A 19,489-nucleotide genomic window follows, 5' to 3' on the forward strand; every position below is an offset into this window, starting at 1 on the left:
GGCCCACCACGGGGCGGCCGGCGCGGGAAGCCGCGCGAGAATGGACCGCGGGGTGCGTGAGCTGGCGCCGCCGCGTGACGCTTGCGACGCGGGAGCCGCCCCTCCCGCATGGAGGAGCCGGCTGGCCGCCGCAGCGGCGTCTGGGTAAGCGACGCAGCCCGGCCCTTGTGGGCTGCTCCAGGCTCAGTCCCTCCCGCCGGGAGCCGCCTGGGGTGGTGGTGGCCTGCAGCTGCGCCGGTCATGGAACAGATGCAAGTAGCTGGGGAGAGGGGTATATTTTTGGTCTGTTTGACATGTCAATCAGGGCAAGGAGGAAAATGGCAACCGCGAGTGAGCGCTGGGCTGAGGATGCCCATAGCCGCCCTTCGTTTTCCGCACAAGGCAGTTGTCGGGGCCTGATGCAGGCTGGTACCGCGCGCGAGCACGCCTGCTTCAGGCCGGACTGTGACTCCGCGTGGGCAGCCCCCACTAGAGTGCGGCGTTCCACAGGCGGCCCATCTGACCCCTTTAGCAAGTGGGTGGGTTTTCAGGTGCAGCCTGCCGATGCTAATATTCTCCCTCTCCCTTCCCACCCCCATTTGTGATTACCTTGTTTCTAGAGCAGAAAGCACCCCTCTTGTCCCATAATTCATTTCTCTCTTTTTTCAGATTGTATGAATCTCATTCTAAGCATATCAAGTTTTCTCTTTTTTTATTATTTTACTTTTTTATTTTCTAGGGAGAGGGAAGAAAACACCGATTTTGTTGTTCCGTTTATTTACGCATTCATTGGTTGCTTCTTGCAGTGCCCTGACTCAGGATGGAACCTGAAACCTCCGGAAGATGCTCCAACCAACTGAGCTACCCAGCCAGGGCCAATTTTTCTTTTTAAAGTTTGCCCCATCTCTCACTTCCTTCCGTAGCTAGCAGTCATGTGGAGAAAACAAGCTGGTCTTGAGCTGCTTAAGCAGCCCCTGACCTTGACAGCAGCTAACATGTTTCATAAATTAATGCCTGATTTCCCTCAAGGGATTAAATTTGGCATTCATTCTCTTGAGAATCAAGTCTTTTTGGTAAAGCTGTTCATTCTCACAGGATTTGTCAAGTGTGTAAAGTACACTTTGTAGTCACAGGTTTTAAAGCTGAAGGGGGCTTTACGGAAAATCCAGTTCATCCCTCTTATTTTACGGAGGAGGACCCCCGGCCTAAAGAGCAAGTGTGTAGCTTGACTGAGGTCCTGCACCTCTTGAGTAACTGGGCTCACCGGCTTGGTCCACCTTGGTCCTTGTGTCCTCTATCACACCAGGAGTGCAGCCGTGCCATTTAAACCCATGCACTGTAGAGTCTGTCTGCCGTAGGGAATTATACTTGGCCTGGTCGAGATTATTGAGAACTGAGGCTTGGCCAGTGTGTGATAGCTTCGGTATTTTAAGAAATGGGGTTGGCACTATTTCTAGGTGAAATAGAATGGCTATGATGTACTTTAGAGCTCAAAGCTGCCCTACCCCTCCCACCCCCTCACCCCGACCCCCATTCAGCCCTGTTCTCTGCATGAATAACCAACATTGCAGCATTGAGTGTTTTCTTAAGGTTAAGGCATCAAAGTCCTCTTTAGTAATCTCGACTTGTTTTAATTAAGAGTAAACTGTTAATCCATTATCAGATATCAGCTCTTTAATACAAAACAAAACAATGATGGGATAGGACATGGAATAGATTAGTCCTGATGGCTGCAAGGTTACCAGGAAGCAGTGCAATATCACCTGAATGGTCAGCAAGGAAGGAGGGAGGGACCTCACATGACTGGCTACACCTATTTGCCCGGCCCTGAATATCTTACCGATATTTGGAGTAACGGAGATGGATTCTGCTCAGGTTTGGTTGCTGTTAATTATTAAGTATCTGCAGTGGCTACCTGTTTTCATAGATGAATTTCGAATACTTACCAAAAGGAGGTAGTATTGTCTCCATATTACAAACAAACGAGGAAACAGGCTCGGAGAGATTTACTTGGCTTCAATGATACAGCCATTTGCAGTAAAATTCAAGCCTAGGTCACTTATCTCCCAAGGCTAGTCTGTGCTCTTTTGCACTGTATCTCACTACCATTTGAAGCCAGGAAGGGATGAGAGAAATCACATGTGGCTGATTTATTGGCGCCTGTGGTTGCCCAGAAAGGCTGAGCAGGACTTTCAGCTGCCCTCTGTGCCTTAGAAAGCGGAGCTGTGTGCTTCCACCCTATCTCCTGAGGGGAATATGAAGGAGCCAGGCTGTCTAGCTGGGGAGGAGGGGCCTAAGTGTCTTGGCGGTAAAATATCCTGGTGAGTGCAGTGCTGGGAAGTGTTGCATAATGCCCTCCCTGCCACTGAACCAAAGTGATTTATGTACTGTGGTCTGTAGGTGCTGCTTGACCATCTTGTTAAAGAAAAACTTGTCCATTTAGTAATAACAGGGCCAGAAAAGAGTTGGGGATTTTATATCATTGCAGGGTTTTTTTCCCTTGTCTTAAAAAAAGGCAGTGCAGGTGCTCTTATCTTGATAAATTATAAACTACTTCTGCACCACTTCCTGTGCTCCCTTTCTGCATATTTATTCCAAATTGCATGTGAATTTCAGTCTTGATAAAAGAATGCTAAGAAAAATACTGCTTCAGTTTACAGTTATGAGCACAGGCTATGGAGTCAGACCTAACTTTGCATCCCCACTTAATACCATTTGCTGGTTATGTGTCCTAAGCCTAGGTTTCTCATCTGTAAGATGCAAAGAAAAAGAACACATAGTAATGGTGAGGACTAAAAGAGATAATGTACATAGAGCACTTAGCACAAGGCTTTGCACAGAGTATTTACTTGTTATAATAGTAGCTATTTATAATAACTAGAACATTTTTATTCTCTCTGGTATAGGAAAGATTTATTGCTCCTTGAATTTGCTTAGCAGGAGTGGAGGAAGAGGAAATAAAGTGTTTGAATCAAACCTCAGTTTCAGGATTATTGATTGAATTTATTAATACTTCCACTTTCCTTTTGCTAGCAGGAATTTGTTTTAACCTTATCTTGAGAAAAAAATGTTTGTAGCGTTAGTTATTTTTGGAATTTTTCTAATTTCTTCCCTGGTTACAAATCAATATACAATGACTTTTTGTTCTTTCTCAAAAACTCTAGGCACTTTAAGCAAATGGTTTCATAAGTCCATGTGGAAAACATGTTTGTGGGACATTCTGTGGCAAAGGAAGTATTGGTTTACCTATATTCAGGAGTTACAATCATTCCTGCTTGTACTGTATTCTAGATCTGTACTAGCAGTATCATTTTCCAACTTTCTCCTGTCCTTTTAGTACCTTATTTTTTCTTTCAGAAATGCAATCTTTATTATTACTATTTTTTTAGTGGACTAAGAAGAATCTTTTCCTTTCCTTCACAGGTTCTGATTTTTTTTAAGGTCCACTGGCAATTTGCACTGAGTGGCGTTAGCGTTTTTGTTTGCCTGTGGCTTTATCAGACATCCCACATGTTGGTTAGGTGGGGGTTAGAGATGTAGCGTAAGCCGCCTGTGTCTGCCAACAGGCAGGAGGCCCCAAACTAACGTTTCCCTGTTCCGTTAAAGGTTTCTAGAGCATAACTGCTCTTCCTGTATCGTCCACCATGTCTGCTTCTTATCCTTTTCTGTAATATTCTCAGTGATTTTTTAAGCAGATACCCAGAATTACTGCAGATTTTACCTCAACCAATATTTTCAGATTTGGAATGTCCACATCATTTTTGGATATTATGAAAATAGGTGTAATGGTAAAAAGAGAGTAAATACCTTTTTTTCTAAATACTTTTTAAAAAGAAGTCTGAAAATGGTGTGTTCCTCCTGTGCCCCCAATGCCCATCCTAATAGTTTGGAAGCACTTTTGTTTCTTAATCTGGCTAATTTTTTAGTTTAAAGTTACAATTACAATTATAATTGTTGATTTTTGCTTGCTTCATGCAATTGGTATAATTCCCATATTTTGAGCACTTCTTGTGAAGTTGTTCCTTTTTCTCTCAATTTTAGAGTGTGAAGTATTTTCTAGAGTTTCTTTGTCCCCTTTTCTAATGCAGTGGCCCTTAACTGAGGTATCTTACTAGAATCGTGCAGAGCTTTTTAAAAAAGGATCTGTGTCTGATTCCCAGCAACTGTTTTTGGGTTGATCTGGAGGACTCAGACTTCAGTACAACTCTACATGGAAAATTTTATCATACAGTCAGCTAAATAGGAGCCACTATTTCAGGATAAAATTATTGTTGCAAATAATCTTTATCTAGGTTATACCTTCACAGTCATGTGAAAGTACTATTAAAAAGTTAAAATCCTTGTATAAAATCTTTTATCACGTGGCAATTTGAATATATCTGCTTTTACCTTTGTATTTATAGCCATGAGTATCTCAAAAAAGCTGTACACAGGCCTCTGCCAACTTTCCTGTCTTCTTGTCTTAATAATTAATAATAAAGTAACAGTGGTAGGAACCACAGAGAAAATATCTAAGACTATTTGTTTTTGACAGAAACAGATGTCTTACTCCATTTGATCCTTTCTTTATTAAAGATTCTTATAGCCTGAGAGAATGAAAAACTTTATTCCAGGACATCAGGCTGGCTACCATGGGTCTGAGAGTCCAGTCTAATACAATAGCTTTTTTAAAAAATAAAAACCAAAGATGTTAAACATCAAGCTAACTTTGAATTAAACAAACATAGATACTGGTATAAAACTTCCAGTTTATTTATTTTGAGCTAATCCAGAGTTACTGCAATCTAGTCAGTAAAAAAGTTTTTTGTTGTGTCTCTTAAATATCAGTGCTAACCCTATTGTAATATAAATACCACTTTGATAACAGATAAAGCAGGTTAAGATTTATCACTCTTACATTTTTGGCTCCAGTATTTGTAGTATAATAAACTGATAAATTATTTTTTCGGCAACCTCTCTCACATCTTAAAATTTCCACAAAAACTCTTAAATGTAACGTCTAAGATCTTTCTGTATGCATAAGGAACTGGTTGTTCCACATAATAGAGAAAATAAAATTGATGACCAAAGAAATGATGAGCAAAGCCTACATAAATAGCCTAGCTAATAATTTGCAGAGCAGGTTGTGTTAGAAAATGTTCTCAGTAACTCTGTAATGGATTGGCTCTATTGACCTGAGGTAAAATTTGGTTGTGTTGCCTTCAAACATCAAAGGTCTATTATTATGCAAACACATTTGAATGAATCTGTTATATATATAAGTTGCTTTTTATTTTTTAAAAAATCTGAATTTGTTTCATTTCATAAACTTGGAAAATTTATCCCCTTATTTCATTCAATATATTTGTAAAATCTGTCATCAATATATATGTTGAAAGTTCTAGATGGGGATTTTGAAGAAACAGCATTGAATTTATACTGATACTTGAAGTACTACCAGCATCATCTAATAGCTAGTTGTCTAACTTTGGGTACCTTTCCTGCTTTCTCTGGGCCCATGGTTCCTCAACCATTAAATAGAACTAATTTAGTACCTGCTGCATTAGGGCATAGGATCAAGAAAATATAGTGTACAGCAGATTTCTCAAAGTGTGGTCTAAGGACCTTTCCTGAAACCCTTTCAATGTGTCTACAAGGATCTCTTGCAATACCAAATTCTCTTAATATATATGAACCAAAACATGTGGCAACAGATTGAATGCAGAAGCATGGGGCGGGGCGGGGGTGGGGGAGAAGCCAGCTGTATTTTTTAAAGCCAGGTATTAAAGAGAATTATGAAACGTAAAACTATGCCACCCCTCTCACCTTAAAAAATCTTTTGTCCTGGCTGGATAGGTAGCTCAGCTAGTTAGAGCATCATCCCAATATGCCAAGGTTGTGGGTTCAAGCCCCAGTGAAGGCACATAAAAAAATCAAATAATAGGTGGAACAACAAATCCCTTTCCCCACCCCCATTGCCTTTTTTTAAGATATAAGTAAAACATTTTTAATTAAAAATACATATTTTTAGGAAAGAAATGTACTATGTTAATATGTAATGGGTTTATTGTTATTTTAAATAAATTTTTAAAAATTTCTCACTTTTAATTTCTCACATGGTAACTGTTAATAGACATAACTCACATAAATAACAGCTCTTCCCAATCTGTAATACTTCAAGAGTGTAAATGGATTTTGAGATCAGAATGTTTTAGAACTGTTGATAAGAGGTAATAGCTGAATAGTTCCTAGTAAGATGAGATTTGTAAAGTGAAAGTTTATCGTGTTATTGAAATAAAAACTGTAAACTTGAAAAAAAGTTTCAAAAAATACCAGATGTCATTCATGAGGGACAGAATGCTGGCAGAAACTGGAATGAAGTCTGCACTTGGACGAAGGGAACAGCAGTGGATAAATTTCCATTTTTATGGCTTTTATCCTACAAGAAGGCCCCAGTTGGTGACTTGAGAGGATGACTAAAACTGAGATAATAACCTGTAATTTTACTTGCCTGAAGAAAAGAGGACAGAGCTCAGAGTTATTACACAAGCTGGAAAGAAAGCAGGAAAATCCTAGAAAGGATGAGTGAAAGGGCTAAGTACTGCATGTAAACTCAGCCCAAATCTCTTGCCAGCTCATATACCTATTTGTACATGTGTTGAACAAGCCTTCAAACAGCATACCTAACACTGAAAAGTCTGAGCCATACACAGGGAGGCAAAACAGAGTATAAGTCCAACCTCGTTAATTGTCAGCAAAAATATCAGTACTTTTTGGAAAAATATTACAAAATATAATATATTTAGTAATCACAAAGTCTAGGATATTATCCAAAATGACTACCCATATGGAAAAAAACAAACAAACAGGAAATTACCACTCTATTTAATGGAAACTGACACCAAGGTGACCCAAAGGTTGGATTTGACAGAAAAGATTGAAAGCAGCTATTAAAACTGTGCCCATGGATGTAAAGCCAAATAAGGTGGTAATGTGAACAAATAGAAAACCCCAGCAGAGAAATAGAAACTAACAAAGAATAAGATGAACATTTCAACCTGAAAAAATACTATCTGCGATTAAAAAATTCGCCAAATGGGTTTAGTATATTAGAAATGATGAAGTCCATGAACTTGAAGACAAATTAATAGAAATTATCTAAAGCAGAAGTATATGTGAAAGCTTTCTCCAAATTTCAGTGCTCTATGTTGGCATCAGGGATTATTGCTCTAGGTTTCTTTCAAGGCCTAAACTCATCTCTTCCCTCTACATATGGACCAACTTCTAATTTGTAAATCAATGCTATCTGAAAGGATACTCTTGAATTCTCTATCATTGGGTCATCCACTTCCTTTCCAGTGTCAGAAAAAGAAATCTCTCTTTTCCTTGGCTAGCTGCTATGCTTGTGTTTCTTAATTTTTTTTTTACTTATTTCATTTTTAGGGAAAGAGGGAGAGAAACATCAATGTGTGGTTGCCTTTCGCGCACCCCCAACTGGGGACCTGGCCTGCAACCCAGGCATGTGCCCTGACTGGGAATTGAACCAGTGACCCTTTGTTTCACAGGCCAGCACTCAATCCACTGAGCCATACCAGCCCAACTATGCTTATATTTCTGATTGCATTCCTTCTGGCTTCTAAAAGTTCCACTCTTTAGCCTGAACGCTGTGTTCAAATCTGTAGCATCCTCAACGTGCTGTCCTATTTGTACCTCCCCTTATGGGTGCTTTCTGACATCTTACCTGTAGTCAGATACTTTGCTCTTGCTGTTTTCCCATACTGTTCTTGGAAGTCACCAGAAATCTCTTGGTTACACGTTTGGGGGTGCTGTAATAGGCCTCATCCACATGTTTCTCTGCAGCATTTTCCACCGTTGACACCTCCTCTTGCCAAAGTTTTCAACTTTCCTTCACCTCCCTTTGCTCAATGATGGTATATTTTCTTATTTCTCCTATCCCTCTTATTGTGTCTCTTCTGTGTTCAAGGATTTATTCTTAGCTTTTCTTTTATTATTTTACTCAATAGTCCCATTCACTCCTGGTGATACCAGCCTTGTCATTCCAGAGGACCTCCTCTCCCGCTCCAGCCCTGCTCTCTCTAGAGCCCCAGACTAGCTTATTTTCTCTTTGTTGATCACTAAACATTGACACTCAGATACCTTAAGAGTGAACACCTTGAACTCAATGTGTCCAAAGTGAAACTTGTCTCTTCTCAAGCCAGTTTCTATGCCTCTTCTTGGGTATTCTGACCCCCTGCCTTTTTATGTCAAACCCAGCACATGGCACCTACTGTGCAAATATGACCTGAAGGAATCAACAAATTCTTCCAATTACCCAAGCTGGAATTCTGAGATTTACCTTTGACTTGATCTCTGTGGCTGATCACATCCAGCCTGCCTGCCAAGTCATGTAGGTTCTTCATCTGTTATATCTTATATTCCTGTCTTCATTTGTACCATTGCTTGGATATTGCAGTAGTCTCCTTGCTGGTCTTTATTTCTCCATACCTTTCCCCTAATCTTTTTTTACATATTGCCACTAGACCGACCAGTCTTGATTCAGAGGCCTAATGATGATGATGAAGGTGACAACTGCTATTTATTGAAGACTTAATGTATGTGCCCACTATTTCTAAGTGCTTATATGCATCGTCTTATTAAATCTATATAACAACTTGTCAGGTAGATACTTGAATTACTTATATTTTATAAGTGAAACTGAAGCCCAGAGAGTTGTGTCTTGTGAAGACCATGCAGCTATGTGGCAGAGCTGGAATTTTAATCCAAGTTGTCTGATTCCAGAGGTTAAGCATTAACTACTACATTATTCTTTCTCACAGAAAACATCTTAATATAGTTCTCTATTTCAGACACCACTGGAGTACCTTTTAGTTTCATGTTCAGCACCTTCTGTGAGCTAACCCCATCTCTTCTGTGCCAAACTGAATTCTTCAGTTATCTGTATATTTATACCACTCCCTGTTATTTTACTCATTCTGTTTTTTCTGCCTGCAATGCTATGTTCTCCTGCCTATTCATCTAAATTAGGTTCAAATGGCTTATTTTCCACTGGGTCACGTGTTGTTTTTCTCCCCCTCACATAACATGTTCTCCAAACTGCTCTATGGCACTTGTCACTTCATGTTGTAATTACTGTTGTATCTCCCCTATTAGCCTGTAATCTTGATTGCAGCATCTATGTAATGTTTTCCTATCCTTATGTCTTGTGTAATCCATGCTTTCAAATATTTTTCTTTATTAAATTTCTCTTCAATAGTTTTTCAATAAGTAAATTTAACTTACTCATAGACCATTAACCATAAGATTTTTTTTTAATACGTAGCTTTTTAGTACGCTACTTTCATTTTCACATGGTTCAATAGTTCATTATATTAATGTACTATATATACACACACACCCACACACAGATATATAAAGAATTGGTGAAAATGTTTACGTTCTGAGGGGGGTTTTTGGAGGCAATTTTTAAAAAGATTTTATTTATTTTTAGAGAATAGGGGAAGAGAGGGGGAAAGAGGGAGAAGAAACACCAATGTGTGGTTGCCTCTTGCATGCCCTTCACTAGGGACCTGGCCCACAGCCCAGGCATGTGCCCTGAATGGGAATCAAACCAGTGACCCTTTGGCCTGAAGACTGGCACTCAATCCACTGAGCCACAACAGTCAGGGCTGGAGACAATTTGTAAGGCTAGTTTAAGTCATTTCAACTTGACCATTTCATTGATTCTAAGATGCATGTTTTTCACATACTGAAATCTCCAATATAGAGTATTATTTTGTTCAATTTTTTAAAAATCTCCCTATAAATTGGGTGTTTTAGAATCAGAACTATGTGGTTAACATAATAAATAGTCTCTTTTTGTTTAATGGCCTTTTGGAACAATACCCACAATTGGATTTTGTTTATATTCTTAGCAGTAGGCTCAGGTCTCTGTAGGTTATCTTGTTATTTCTCATTTCATTGCTACTTAATGTCTTTTAAAAGGAGAATGTAAGGGGTAAGAGGTTTTTTTAATTTGGGGAGGTATGGGGAAAAATTATATTTTGAGAAAGTAGGATTTTTGAAAGTAGTGAATGTAGAATTAAGCAAGTTGTGCGATTCCTAAAGTACAATATTATTTATATAAAAATTTAAAACATGCAAAACAGTACCATACCTTCTTAAGAAATATATACATATGCTGTAATATTGTGACAATATATAAGAGAGTCAATAAACACCAAATTCAGGATGGCTGTTACCTTTGGCGGCGAGGTGGTTGAGGGCATAGAATGAGGGGGAGATGACAAGGGTTTCTACTATGTTTGCAATGTTTACTTTCTGTGCTTAGGGTAGATGGGTGAGTGTTTGTTACATTATTCCCTATACCTTTCAGAAATACAATTTTTAAAAATGAGGGGAAAGAGAACGCATGTAGGTGTATGTATTTATGACAGAAAGCTCCCATAAAAGAGGGTTTTTTTTCAAGTTTAAAACAGTGCATTTCCCCCCATCCTTAACTCCTGCTCCCCAGTTTACCTCCTAGAAGCAAACATTTTACTCCACATGTTCCTGAGGCTTCCTGGAGCATGTTGACATGTAATCCAGACAGTTCCCTTGACTCCTTCAGCTTGTGTGTTGTGTTCCCTGGAGGCAGAGAGAGAGGACATTTGAGTCCTGGAATCTAGTGCCTGAGTTTGAATCCCCTGCTCTGCCCCTTACTAGCAATTTGACCTTGGGTAAATTAACTTTTTGCTGATATAGTTTTATTTGTAAGATTCATTGAGTAGTCCCTTTCACATAGAGTTGTACTGAGAAATGAGTAAAAATTGCTTGACACATAGGAAGCTCTATATAGCGTTAGCTATTTTTATTATATTATCAATCACTCAGCTCTCTGCAGCCAAAGTGGCTGCCAATGTCCAGACTGCTAACTCCACACTCTAATCATTGACTTCCTTACCCTTTGGTCTCTCGCAAGTAAGGAAGCTTCATTCTCTTTTTAGGATCTGCTTTTTTGGAGGAGGTTCTCCCACTCCTCAGTGATACCCTCTGTGCCAAAGCTCCAGGGTGCTCTGCAGTGTGCACAGTTGGGGTGGAGATGGTGGTGAAGCACGGCCTCCCAGCTCTCTGAAACCACAGCACTCCTGAATGTCCTTGTACACATGCTAGATTTCTCTGCCAGAATTCTTTTGCATGTTCTTCCTCATGCATGATTTTTTTCCTCCTGAGACCAGTGCACCCATCCTGCATTCTCCATTCGTGACTCTCCACAGTTCTATGTGTCTGAATCCTGTTAAGATCAGGGTTTAGTTTCTTTCTCATGTGGCTCTCAGGCCCCATGTAAATCAGGGGATGTAGCTTGATGTCTGTTTCAGGGGTTTCTGACCTTCCCGTGACTGATAAATTTCCCAAACCCTGCATGATAGTTAGGAGGCCAGTGTCCCCAAGCACACAGGATCGCTGAGGAGCAGTGACAACTCTATCCCAGCCAGGACACACTGTTCTATTATTAACATAGCTAACATTTGAATAGCTCTTTCAATTAGAAGGTACTTTTCACGTAACTTATTTCGTTCTGAGGCAAGGATCAATACCTCATTCCCATTTTTCCAGTGAAGGAACTGAGGACTAAATACATTGTGGTTGCATAGATTTAAAAAAAAAGGACAGGCCTTCCTTTTACCCCTGTGTCACTCAAACCAAGCTACATTCTTACCAGATGGATGGAAAAAAGCCATAAATATTTATGGTTTCAGCAGAGTTGATATGTATTGTCATCATGTTAATTGTAACATGTTAATGTTAGCTAGGTTTGGGGTGAAATTAATAGTATAGAAAATTGTTGATGACTATGCTGTACACCTGAAATGAATACAAAGTAATACGGAATGTAAAATGTAATTGAAAATAAAATTTTAAAAAATCATTGAATAATTTCATTTAAATTTAGGTCTTTTTGTACTCTGTAGGTTTGTGTGAACCAAAGCCAATTTTGTAAAAAAAAAAAAAAAAAATCTTTATATTTCCTTTTTCTCAGAACCACAATGGACACAGCTAGCCATAGCCTTGTCCTTCTGCAGCAGCTGAACATGCAGCGAGAATTTGGTTTTCTGTGTGATTGCACAGTTGCCATTGGAGATGTTTACTTCAAAGCTCACAGAGCAGTGCTTGCTGCTTTTTCTAACTATTTTAAGATGATATTTATTCATCAAACAAGGTAAGGATGTGCTTTTGTAAATCAGAAGAGTTTTAATATTGTGGTGTATCTAAACCTTATTATAACAACATTTGGAAGAACTCTTTGTTATGGGGTCACCTTAAGAAAAAGAATTGTGTATATTTAAATATCAGTAATTAAATGCAGTGTGAAGTATCCATAATAAAAAAAATAATAGTTCAAATGTATTGAAGGCTTATCTCATACCTGAGCAGTAAGTATTTACCAGATGTAAATTCTACTATTGTCCATACTATTTTAGAGAAAAGGAAACTGAGACTCAGTTATTACATCACTTGCCTATTTAGGATTATACAGCTAATTAGTTAGACTCAAATGTAGATCTCTGCTTTTAAAGATCTGTGCTAATAATCACTAAGTTATTGATTTCTGTTCCGTAACACTTTCATAGCAGGGTTTCAGTGTCATAATTCTACCCACCTTATATTTCATATTACAGTTGAAAGATCATTTGTTTCAAATATTTTTTCAAAAGTTTTTGAATTTAGGTTACCCCAACATTGTAGGTATGTAGGGGGAGGGCTGGGAAGTGGTATTCAGATTCTGAGCTCTTGGTAAAGAATAGCTTTAATCCACCCTGGGTTGAAAGTGATAGAACACTGTTTTTTTAAAGGACCTTACATGAAATACTTAGGATTCTAGCCCCAATTACACATTTTTTAAATTGTTCATTCAACTATTTTTTAAAAGATCTTATTTATTTACTTTTAGAGAGGGGAAAGGAGGGAGAAAGAGAGGGAGAGAAACATCAATGTGTGGTTGCCTCTCACGTGCCCCTGACTGGGGAACTGGCCCTACAACCCAGGCATGTGTCCTGACTGGGAATTGAACTGATGACCTTTTGGTTCACAAGCAGGCACTCACTCCATTGAGCCACACCAGCTGAGCCAGGGCTCAGCTACTGATTGAACACTTACATATCAGGCACTGTACTAGACCCCAGTAACAGGTAAGTTATACTCCCCACCCTCAAGAAATTTATAGTCTAATAAAGAGATAATGTAGTGTAAAAAAAAATAATTGCAGTGTAATTGATCACTCTGTGTCCCAGTTTCCTTCTCTTTGAAACATTACAATAGTGTATCCATCCATGGTGTTGAGAAGATTAAAAGGATTAATAATATTAAAAAGCTTAGAACAGAAGCTTTGCACTGTTAGCTGCTATTATTAATAATTAGTGTGATAAGTCTATAGTAGAAGTGTTGTACAAGGTAAAGTGAAGTGTCAGCAACCCTGTTTTGAGAAGGTTGGAACAAGTATTACAGAGGTTCTGGATCTTGAACGATCAGGAGTTGTCTTTCAGATGTTGTAGAATAATGCAAGAAAATTCACTGAAGGCAGAAGAAAACATGCATGGAAACATGCAGGTGCGAACCAGGCTAGATCAGAATGATTGGAATGTGTGGCACAAAGTGGAGAGGTTAGAGTAGGGGACATTAAATGGGCACCGTGCTAATGCAAATCCAGGAGATGTGAAGATGGTAGCCTTCTATGTAGTCTGTTGAGCAACTGAAAATCCTTAGTTAACAGAGTTCTGTGCTGGTATATAACAAAACACCTGCCACAGACTGTGGAAGTAGGTGGGTCAGAACTAAGAGTGAAACCCAAGAGAGAATCCCAAGATAATAGCACTCAAGAAACGGATTGTCAGCATACTGACACTCAGTGCCTTCTGATGCATTCACAGAAACTTCTGCTTCAGGGAAGCCCATTGCCTGATTCCATTGTTCCTTGACAGTCAACACTTCCTTCAGATTGTCCTTATCCTAATTTTTCAGGGTGTTTCCTGATTTCTTGTTACACAGTTATTTCCATCTATTATCTGAATTCTACATTCATATGTAAAAAATGGGCTTGGGATTTATTTTAAAGCTTTTCAATGTTATCCCTGTATTCATTTGTGACTTAAACAGTAGATATGTTAATATAGTTTGGAATACAAAATAAGGTTAACATAATTTAAATTCTAAATATTACCAATTTCAATATACTCTTAAATTTTTAATATGTTTATTGTGATAAAATATATATAATATAAAATTTGTCATTTCAACCATTTTTAATTGTACAGTTAAGTGGCATTAATTATATTCACAATGTTGTACAACCATCACCACTGTTTATTTCTAAAATTTTGCATCATCCCAGAAACTGTATCTATTAAGTAATAACTCCTCACTGCCGCCACCGCCACCGCCACCGCCACCACCACCACTCCAACAAGCTCCCAGTAACTTCTAAACTACCTTCTATCTCTATGAATTTGCCCATTCTAGATAATTCTTCTAAGTGGCATATAAAACTTGTCCTCTTGTGTCTGGCTTATTTCACTTAGCATGATATTTTCAAGGTTCATCCATGTTGCAGCATGTGTCAGAACTTTATTCTGTTTTATGGCTGAATAATATTTCATTGTATGTATATGCCACATTGTGTGTATCTATTCATGTGTTGATGGACACTTGGGTTGTTAATACCTTTTGGCTAATATGAATAATGCTGTACTGAACATTGGTGTATGGGTGTGTGTTTGAGTCTCTTTTTGTTCTTTTGACTCTATACTCAGTAGATTGTTAAGTTCCATAAGAGCAGGATTTCTACTTTTTTTCATAATTTTTCTGCTCCCTGGCAGCTAGTATCACTTACGAGTCACTACATAAATGTTGGACCAATCAGAATATCTGTGTTTTCTAACTTTAGGCAATCGATTGGATACATGAAGACTTATGGCTGGGCCATAAAACTGGTATACAATCAAAGTTTAAACTTTGGTTGCTGTGTTTCATTAAGGCAGATTGCTAAGTTTGAACTTATTAGAAAAAAATTGCTTTAGGTTAAGATTGTATACTGTTAACTAAAAGGCTAGCCAGGTTGTTTCATTTTGTGTGGGCCTATTTTTTGTTTTTAACAGTGAATGCATAAAAATACAACCAACCGACATCCAACCTGACATATTCAGCTATTTGTTGCACATTATGTACACGGGGAAAGGGCCAAAACAGATTGTGGATCATAGCCGTTTGGAGGAAGGGATTCGATTTCTTCACGCCGACTACCTTTCTCACATTGCTACTGAAATGAATCAAGTGTTCTCACCAGAGGCTGTGCAGTCCTCAAATTTGTATGGCATTCAAATCTCAACAACCCAAAAAACAGCTGTCAAACAAGGGCTGGAGGTCAAAGAAGCTCCTTCTAGTAACAGTGGAAACAGAGCTGCTGTCCAGAGTGAACACCCTCAGTTGCAGCTTTCTCTTGCTATTGGGCTGGATGATGGCACTGCTGACCAGCAGAGGGCCCATCCTGCCACCCAGGCCTTGGAGGAACACCAGAAGCCTCCAGTGTCCATCAAGCAGGAGAGATGTGACCCAGAATCTGTGATCTCCCAGGGCCACTCCTCATCCTCATCAGAGATGACAGGCCCCACTTTCACTGAAAGTAGTATCAAAATCCACTTATGTCATTACTGTGGAGAACGTTTTGATTCCCGTGGTAACCTAAGACAACATCTCCATACCCACGTGTCTGGATCACTCCCATTTGGCGTCCCTGCCTCCATTCTAGAAAGTAATGACCTTGGTGAAGTGCACCCACTTAACGAAAATAGTGAGGTTCTTGAATGCCACAGACTCAGCTCCTTCGTTGTCAAGGAGAATGAGCAACAGCCTGACCACTCAAACCGTGGGACCACAGAGCCTTTGCAGATCAGTCAAGTGTCTTTAATCTCCAAAGACACAGAGCCAGTAGAGTTAAACTGTAATTTTTCTTTTTCAAGAAAAAGAAAAATCAGCTGTACCATCTGTGGTCATAAATTTCTCCGAAAGAGCCAATTGCTGGAACACATGTATTCACACAAAGGTAAATCTTTCAGACATAACCGATGCCAAAGGTTTGGTAATGCATTAGCCCAGAGATTCCAGCCATGTTGTGATGGCTGGTCTGATGTCCCCCTGAAAAGTTCCCGCTTGTCGCAGGAGCAGTTAGACTCATCTTGTGCCTTAGAGTCAGAGCTCACACAAGAAAACATGGGTGCTATCCTAGTAGAGTAGCAGTCTCCTTCAGAATTTTCATAGGAATTTTGACAAAATTCACGTGTTTTTTAATTCATAAATTATATTCCTCCTTGAGTTCTACTGACTTTTTTCTTTACCATTTATCCATAGTTTTAACCTATTTATCAGGTCTCCTTATAGTAAGATATTTACTCATGGCTGTTAAAATAACCTTCAGTTAGGGCTGTGAACTTTTCGTAAGTCAATTCACAACTTAGAAATCAGAAAGCAATGTAGTAATATGGGACTTTAGAGTAAATATTATATAATTTCTTAAGTTCTTCCAGGTTGTAGAATCAGTAAAGTCAAATTAATATGAAGTAAATGAAATATTTTTAAACAACATTTTAGACTCACCTTTGACTAGTGTTTCACAGGAATAAGCTCCTATGAAGATTATATAAAAATATCTTCTGCCATGTAGGAAATTAGTAGTTATTTTAATGCATAGGTATGTTATAATGTATAAAAAATTTGTTTTAAGTGTGGCTATACCAAATCATGAATAGTTTTAAAATTATGTTTTACTTAACTAGCTCTGCAACATCTTACATGGCATTTATTTATCTTTTAACATTGTAAGCATACCTCATTTTTAATAAAACATTTTAGTTCAAAAGAAAGAAAAGGAAAAGAGACCAAAAAAAAAACCCCTAAAGAGAGTAACATTAAGATACATACACATGGATGAGCACACAAAGACAGAGATTCAGATAGATCTGCAATAACTTAACACCACAGTGTTGTTACCTTCATCTAATGTGTTTTCTAAAGACCTTAAGAACAATTTGAGATTCTTTTCATGACTGGAGGTTTACATGGGTTTAAAAAGGAAAATGTTAAAATATGTATTCTCTTTTTACCCTCGATGTCAGAGGATTTTCTAGGCTGCCCAAGTTAAAATTAACCTTCTAACAATCATTTGAAAAAATAATTTTTCAGTGACAGTTTTCGCTTTTTATGGTCTATAAAACCAACAGAGTAGATACAGTCAATGTCCTAGAACTGTGCTTAAAATCTATGATATCTTTTTCTCTGTGAATAAACTTTGAACTTTCTTTTATAGTGGTGAAACATAAAACTAAAACCCCAGAAACATTAAAATTAATGTACAAAATGTAGATTCCCCTGCTCTGTGTAGCTGGTAAATAGCTGATCAAACCTCATCACAAAGGATAGATCTAAATTGTTTCTGAAATATTTAAGTATCTAAAATAGCAAATGAGAGAGGCTTCAAAACAGCCTCATCTTTTTTGTATTCTGTCTGTTAAATGCTAAGCCTCATAGACATTTTAATAAGTAGGATGAATTTGGTTTGTGTGGCTTATAAAAACGCTTTAAGCTCCTTCCTGACTGTATATTCTGAGGACATTTCCTGACAACTTCAGAGTTCTCGAACAGCATCAGAGTTCAGTCAGGAGGGAGCTCAAAGAGTAATCAGCTCATTCTAAGGGTGCAGAGGTTTTCTCTGGGTGAATTGAGATCAGCTGAATTATGAAGTGGTCAGTTTTCCTTGAGGGTTGAATAAAGAAAACCATTGGGAATTCATTGTCTAAAACAGTAGAATTTCTATCTTAGACAGGTGAGTAAAACTCCTGGGGTCAAGATTGGTGTGCACTGAGAGCAAACTCTAGGTATGGATACAGGATCAATTGTATTGGGACTGGTTAAAATAAATGTGTTGCTCTTTGGGGTCAGAACTTCATCTAATCCTAAACTTAAATCATTTAAGCAATTATTCTAAGTCATACTGCCCTTAAATATTTCATCTCTTAGGATGAACACAAATGGTAACGTTGATTTTCATGTATTTTATGCTCTACAAGATATATGTCCTAGCCATCTTCAAGTAAAGTTTTATTTTTCTAATTTTTATTACGTCTCTTAATTTTTCTGACTTTATTCTTTACTACTTGCTCAGTCATTGGTCCTTGACACAAGAAGTTTGTAGCTAAAGGGTGTGATTACGGGCACAAAGGAATTGTGGGACAGGGCAGCGGTTCGGGGCGGAGGTGTCTAGATAAATGGCAAGGGTTTGCTTGTGGCTAATTGGCCATGAGAGACAGCATTAATTTAAAGTAGAAATATATATACATTTGTTGGGTGTTGAGAAAATAGTGGTTAATTGTATTTTTAGTCTTATTTTTAATGTTAGGAATTCAAAGCAACTGTTCTTTCCTTAGTCTTCATGATAATCTCTCTGTTTTAGGAAATGGCAAAATATTAACTCTGTTTTATATCAAGAGAAAAAAATCCTCAAAGCTGGGCTCTGGAGAACCAGTGAATGTGGTGTGGGGTCTGACCCATTTTGTTTTTTTCCATTTGTTCAACAGGCATATTTTTAAAATAACTGTAATGACTAACACTGTGCCCTAAGAATATATTTTTAAGATACAATTTTTCACTAAGAAAATCTGCTTTGTATAAAAAAAAATGTTGTTCCAGCCGAACTCTTTAGTTTTGACTAATCATCTGCTTTTAAAACAGAGCTAATAACCTTAGCCATACAGAATAATTTAAATAATTATTACCAAACTCTAAAAACTGGAAAGGCTATATGCACCTTAATCAGCGTATCACGCAAATACTAAACAGACATTTCCCCTTGGATCAGTGTAGGACTCCCCCTTCTTTGCCGATACTCCACATAGTTGTTTCCTGGAGAAAAACAGACTATTTCAGTATTTGTCTTTGTTAGCACATCAGTATCTGATAAGTTCAGTCTGCCTTATAAGATAGCCAAAATGTCTTGATTTGTATTGCATCTCTTGGGATTATTATTTTTTGCTCTGATCTTCTGATCTGTAAAGTGAATATAAGCAATCCCTACCTCACAGGGTTGTTGTGAGGATTTGTATTAAAATTGTGTTAAGCTTTTAGAGTTATTGATAAAAATTAAAGAAAACTACATATATTCTATGGCTAAATCTATTAACTTCAGTATTCCAACCCAGAAGGAGTCATATACTATTTAATACTCTTATTCTTAAGAGTATTAAAATTCTTATTTTTATTCTTTACAAATACTATAGAAAAGACAGTGTTGACAGAATTCTTATTCTATTATAGTTTAATCATTAGAATTTTTCTTTAGACTTTACCAAGAAGAATATTAGTTCTTTTGAGTTTTTGGAAATAAAACCTTGCCAATTTCAGCTTTACTGAAAATTCTTCCAAATATATTGTTTACATCTAGGAAAAGGAAGAAAGGCAATGGTGAAAATATTTTTATTTCTTTGATGTA

The 19,489-nt window shown here is 37.9% G+C and overlaps 1 protein-coding gene across 2 annotated transcripts; it reads left to right on the top strand.

The window, feature by feature from the left end:
• Positions 1-11: 11 nt before the first annotated feature.
• ZBTB25 (zinc finger and BTB domain containing 25) lies at positions 12-19,039 on the top strand. Of its 2 annotated transcripts, none has more exons than XM_054567453.1 (3): positions 12-144; positions 11,996-12,175; positions 15,108-19,039. In XM_054567453.1, exons 1-3 carry the CDS (start codon positions 41-43, stop codon positions 16,240-16,242), a joined length of 1,419 nt encoding a protein of 472 aa, XP_054423428.1. In that variant the 5' UTR covers positions 12-40; the 3' UTR covers positions 16,243-19,039. The 2 variants fall into 2 exon arrangements, with proteins under 2 accessions (XP_054423428.1, XP_054423427.1); XM_054567452.1 differs by having other exon boundaries at positions 68-251.
• Positions 19,040-19,489: the final 450 nt, after the last annotated feature.

The sequence above is a fragment of the Pteronotus mesoamericanus genome, unplaced genomic scaffold, assembly GCF_021234165.1.
Source record: "Pteronotus mesoamericanus isolate MK-2021 breed Mesoamerican mustached bat unplaced genomic scaffold, CSHL_Meso_final contig_182, whole genome shotgun sequence".
NCBI classification, from domain to species: domain Eukaryota; kingdom Metazoa; phylum Chordata; class Mammalia; order Chiroptera; family Mormoopidae; genus Pteronotus; species Pteronotus mesoamericanus.

What these genes read in the sequence shown, in the direction of transcription:
- ZBTB25 (XM_054567452.1), top strand. Translation starts at nt 109, where the DNA reads ATGGAGGAGCCGGCTGGCCGCCGCAGCGGCGTCTGGGTAAGCGACGCA. An exon ending in GCGCCGGTCATGGAACAGAT is followed by an intron (nt 252 to 11,995) that starts GCAAGTAGCTGG and finishes CCTTTTTCTCAG; the next exon opens with AACCACAATGGACACAGCTA. An exon ending in ATATTTATTCATCAAACAAG is followed by an intron (nt 12,176 to 15,107) that starts GTAAGGATGTGC and finishes TGTTTTTAACAG; the next exon opens with TGAATGCATAAAAATACAAC.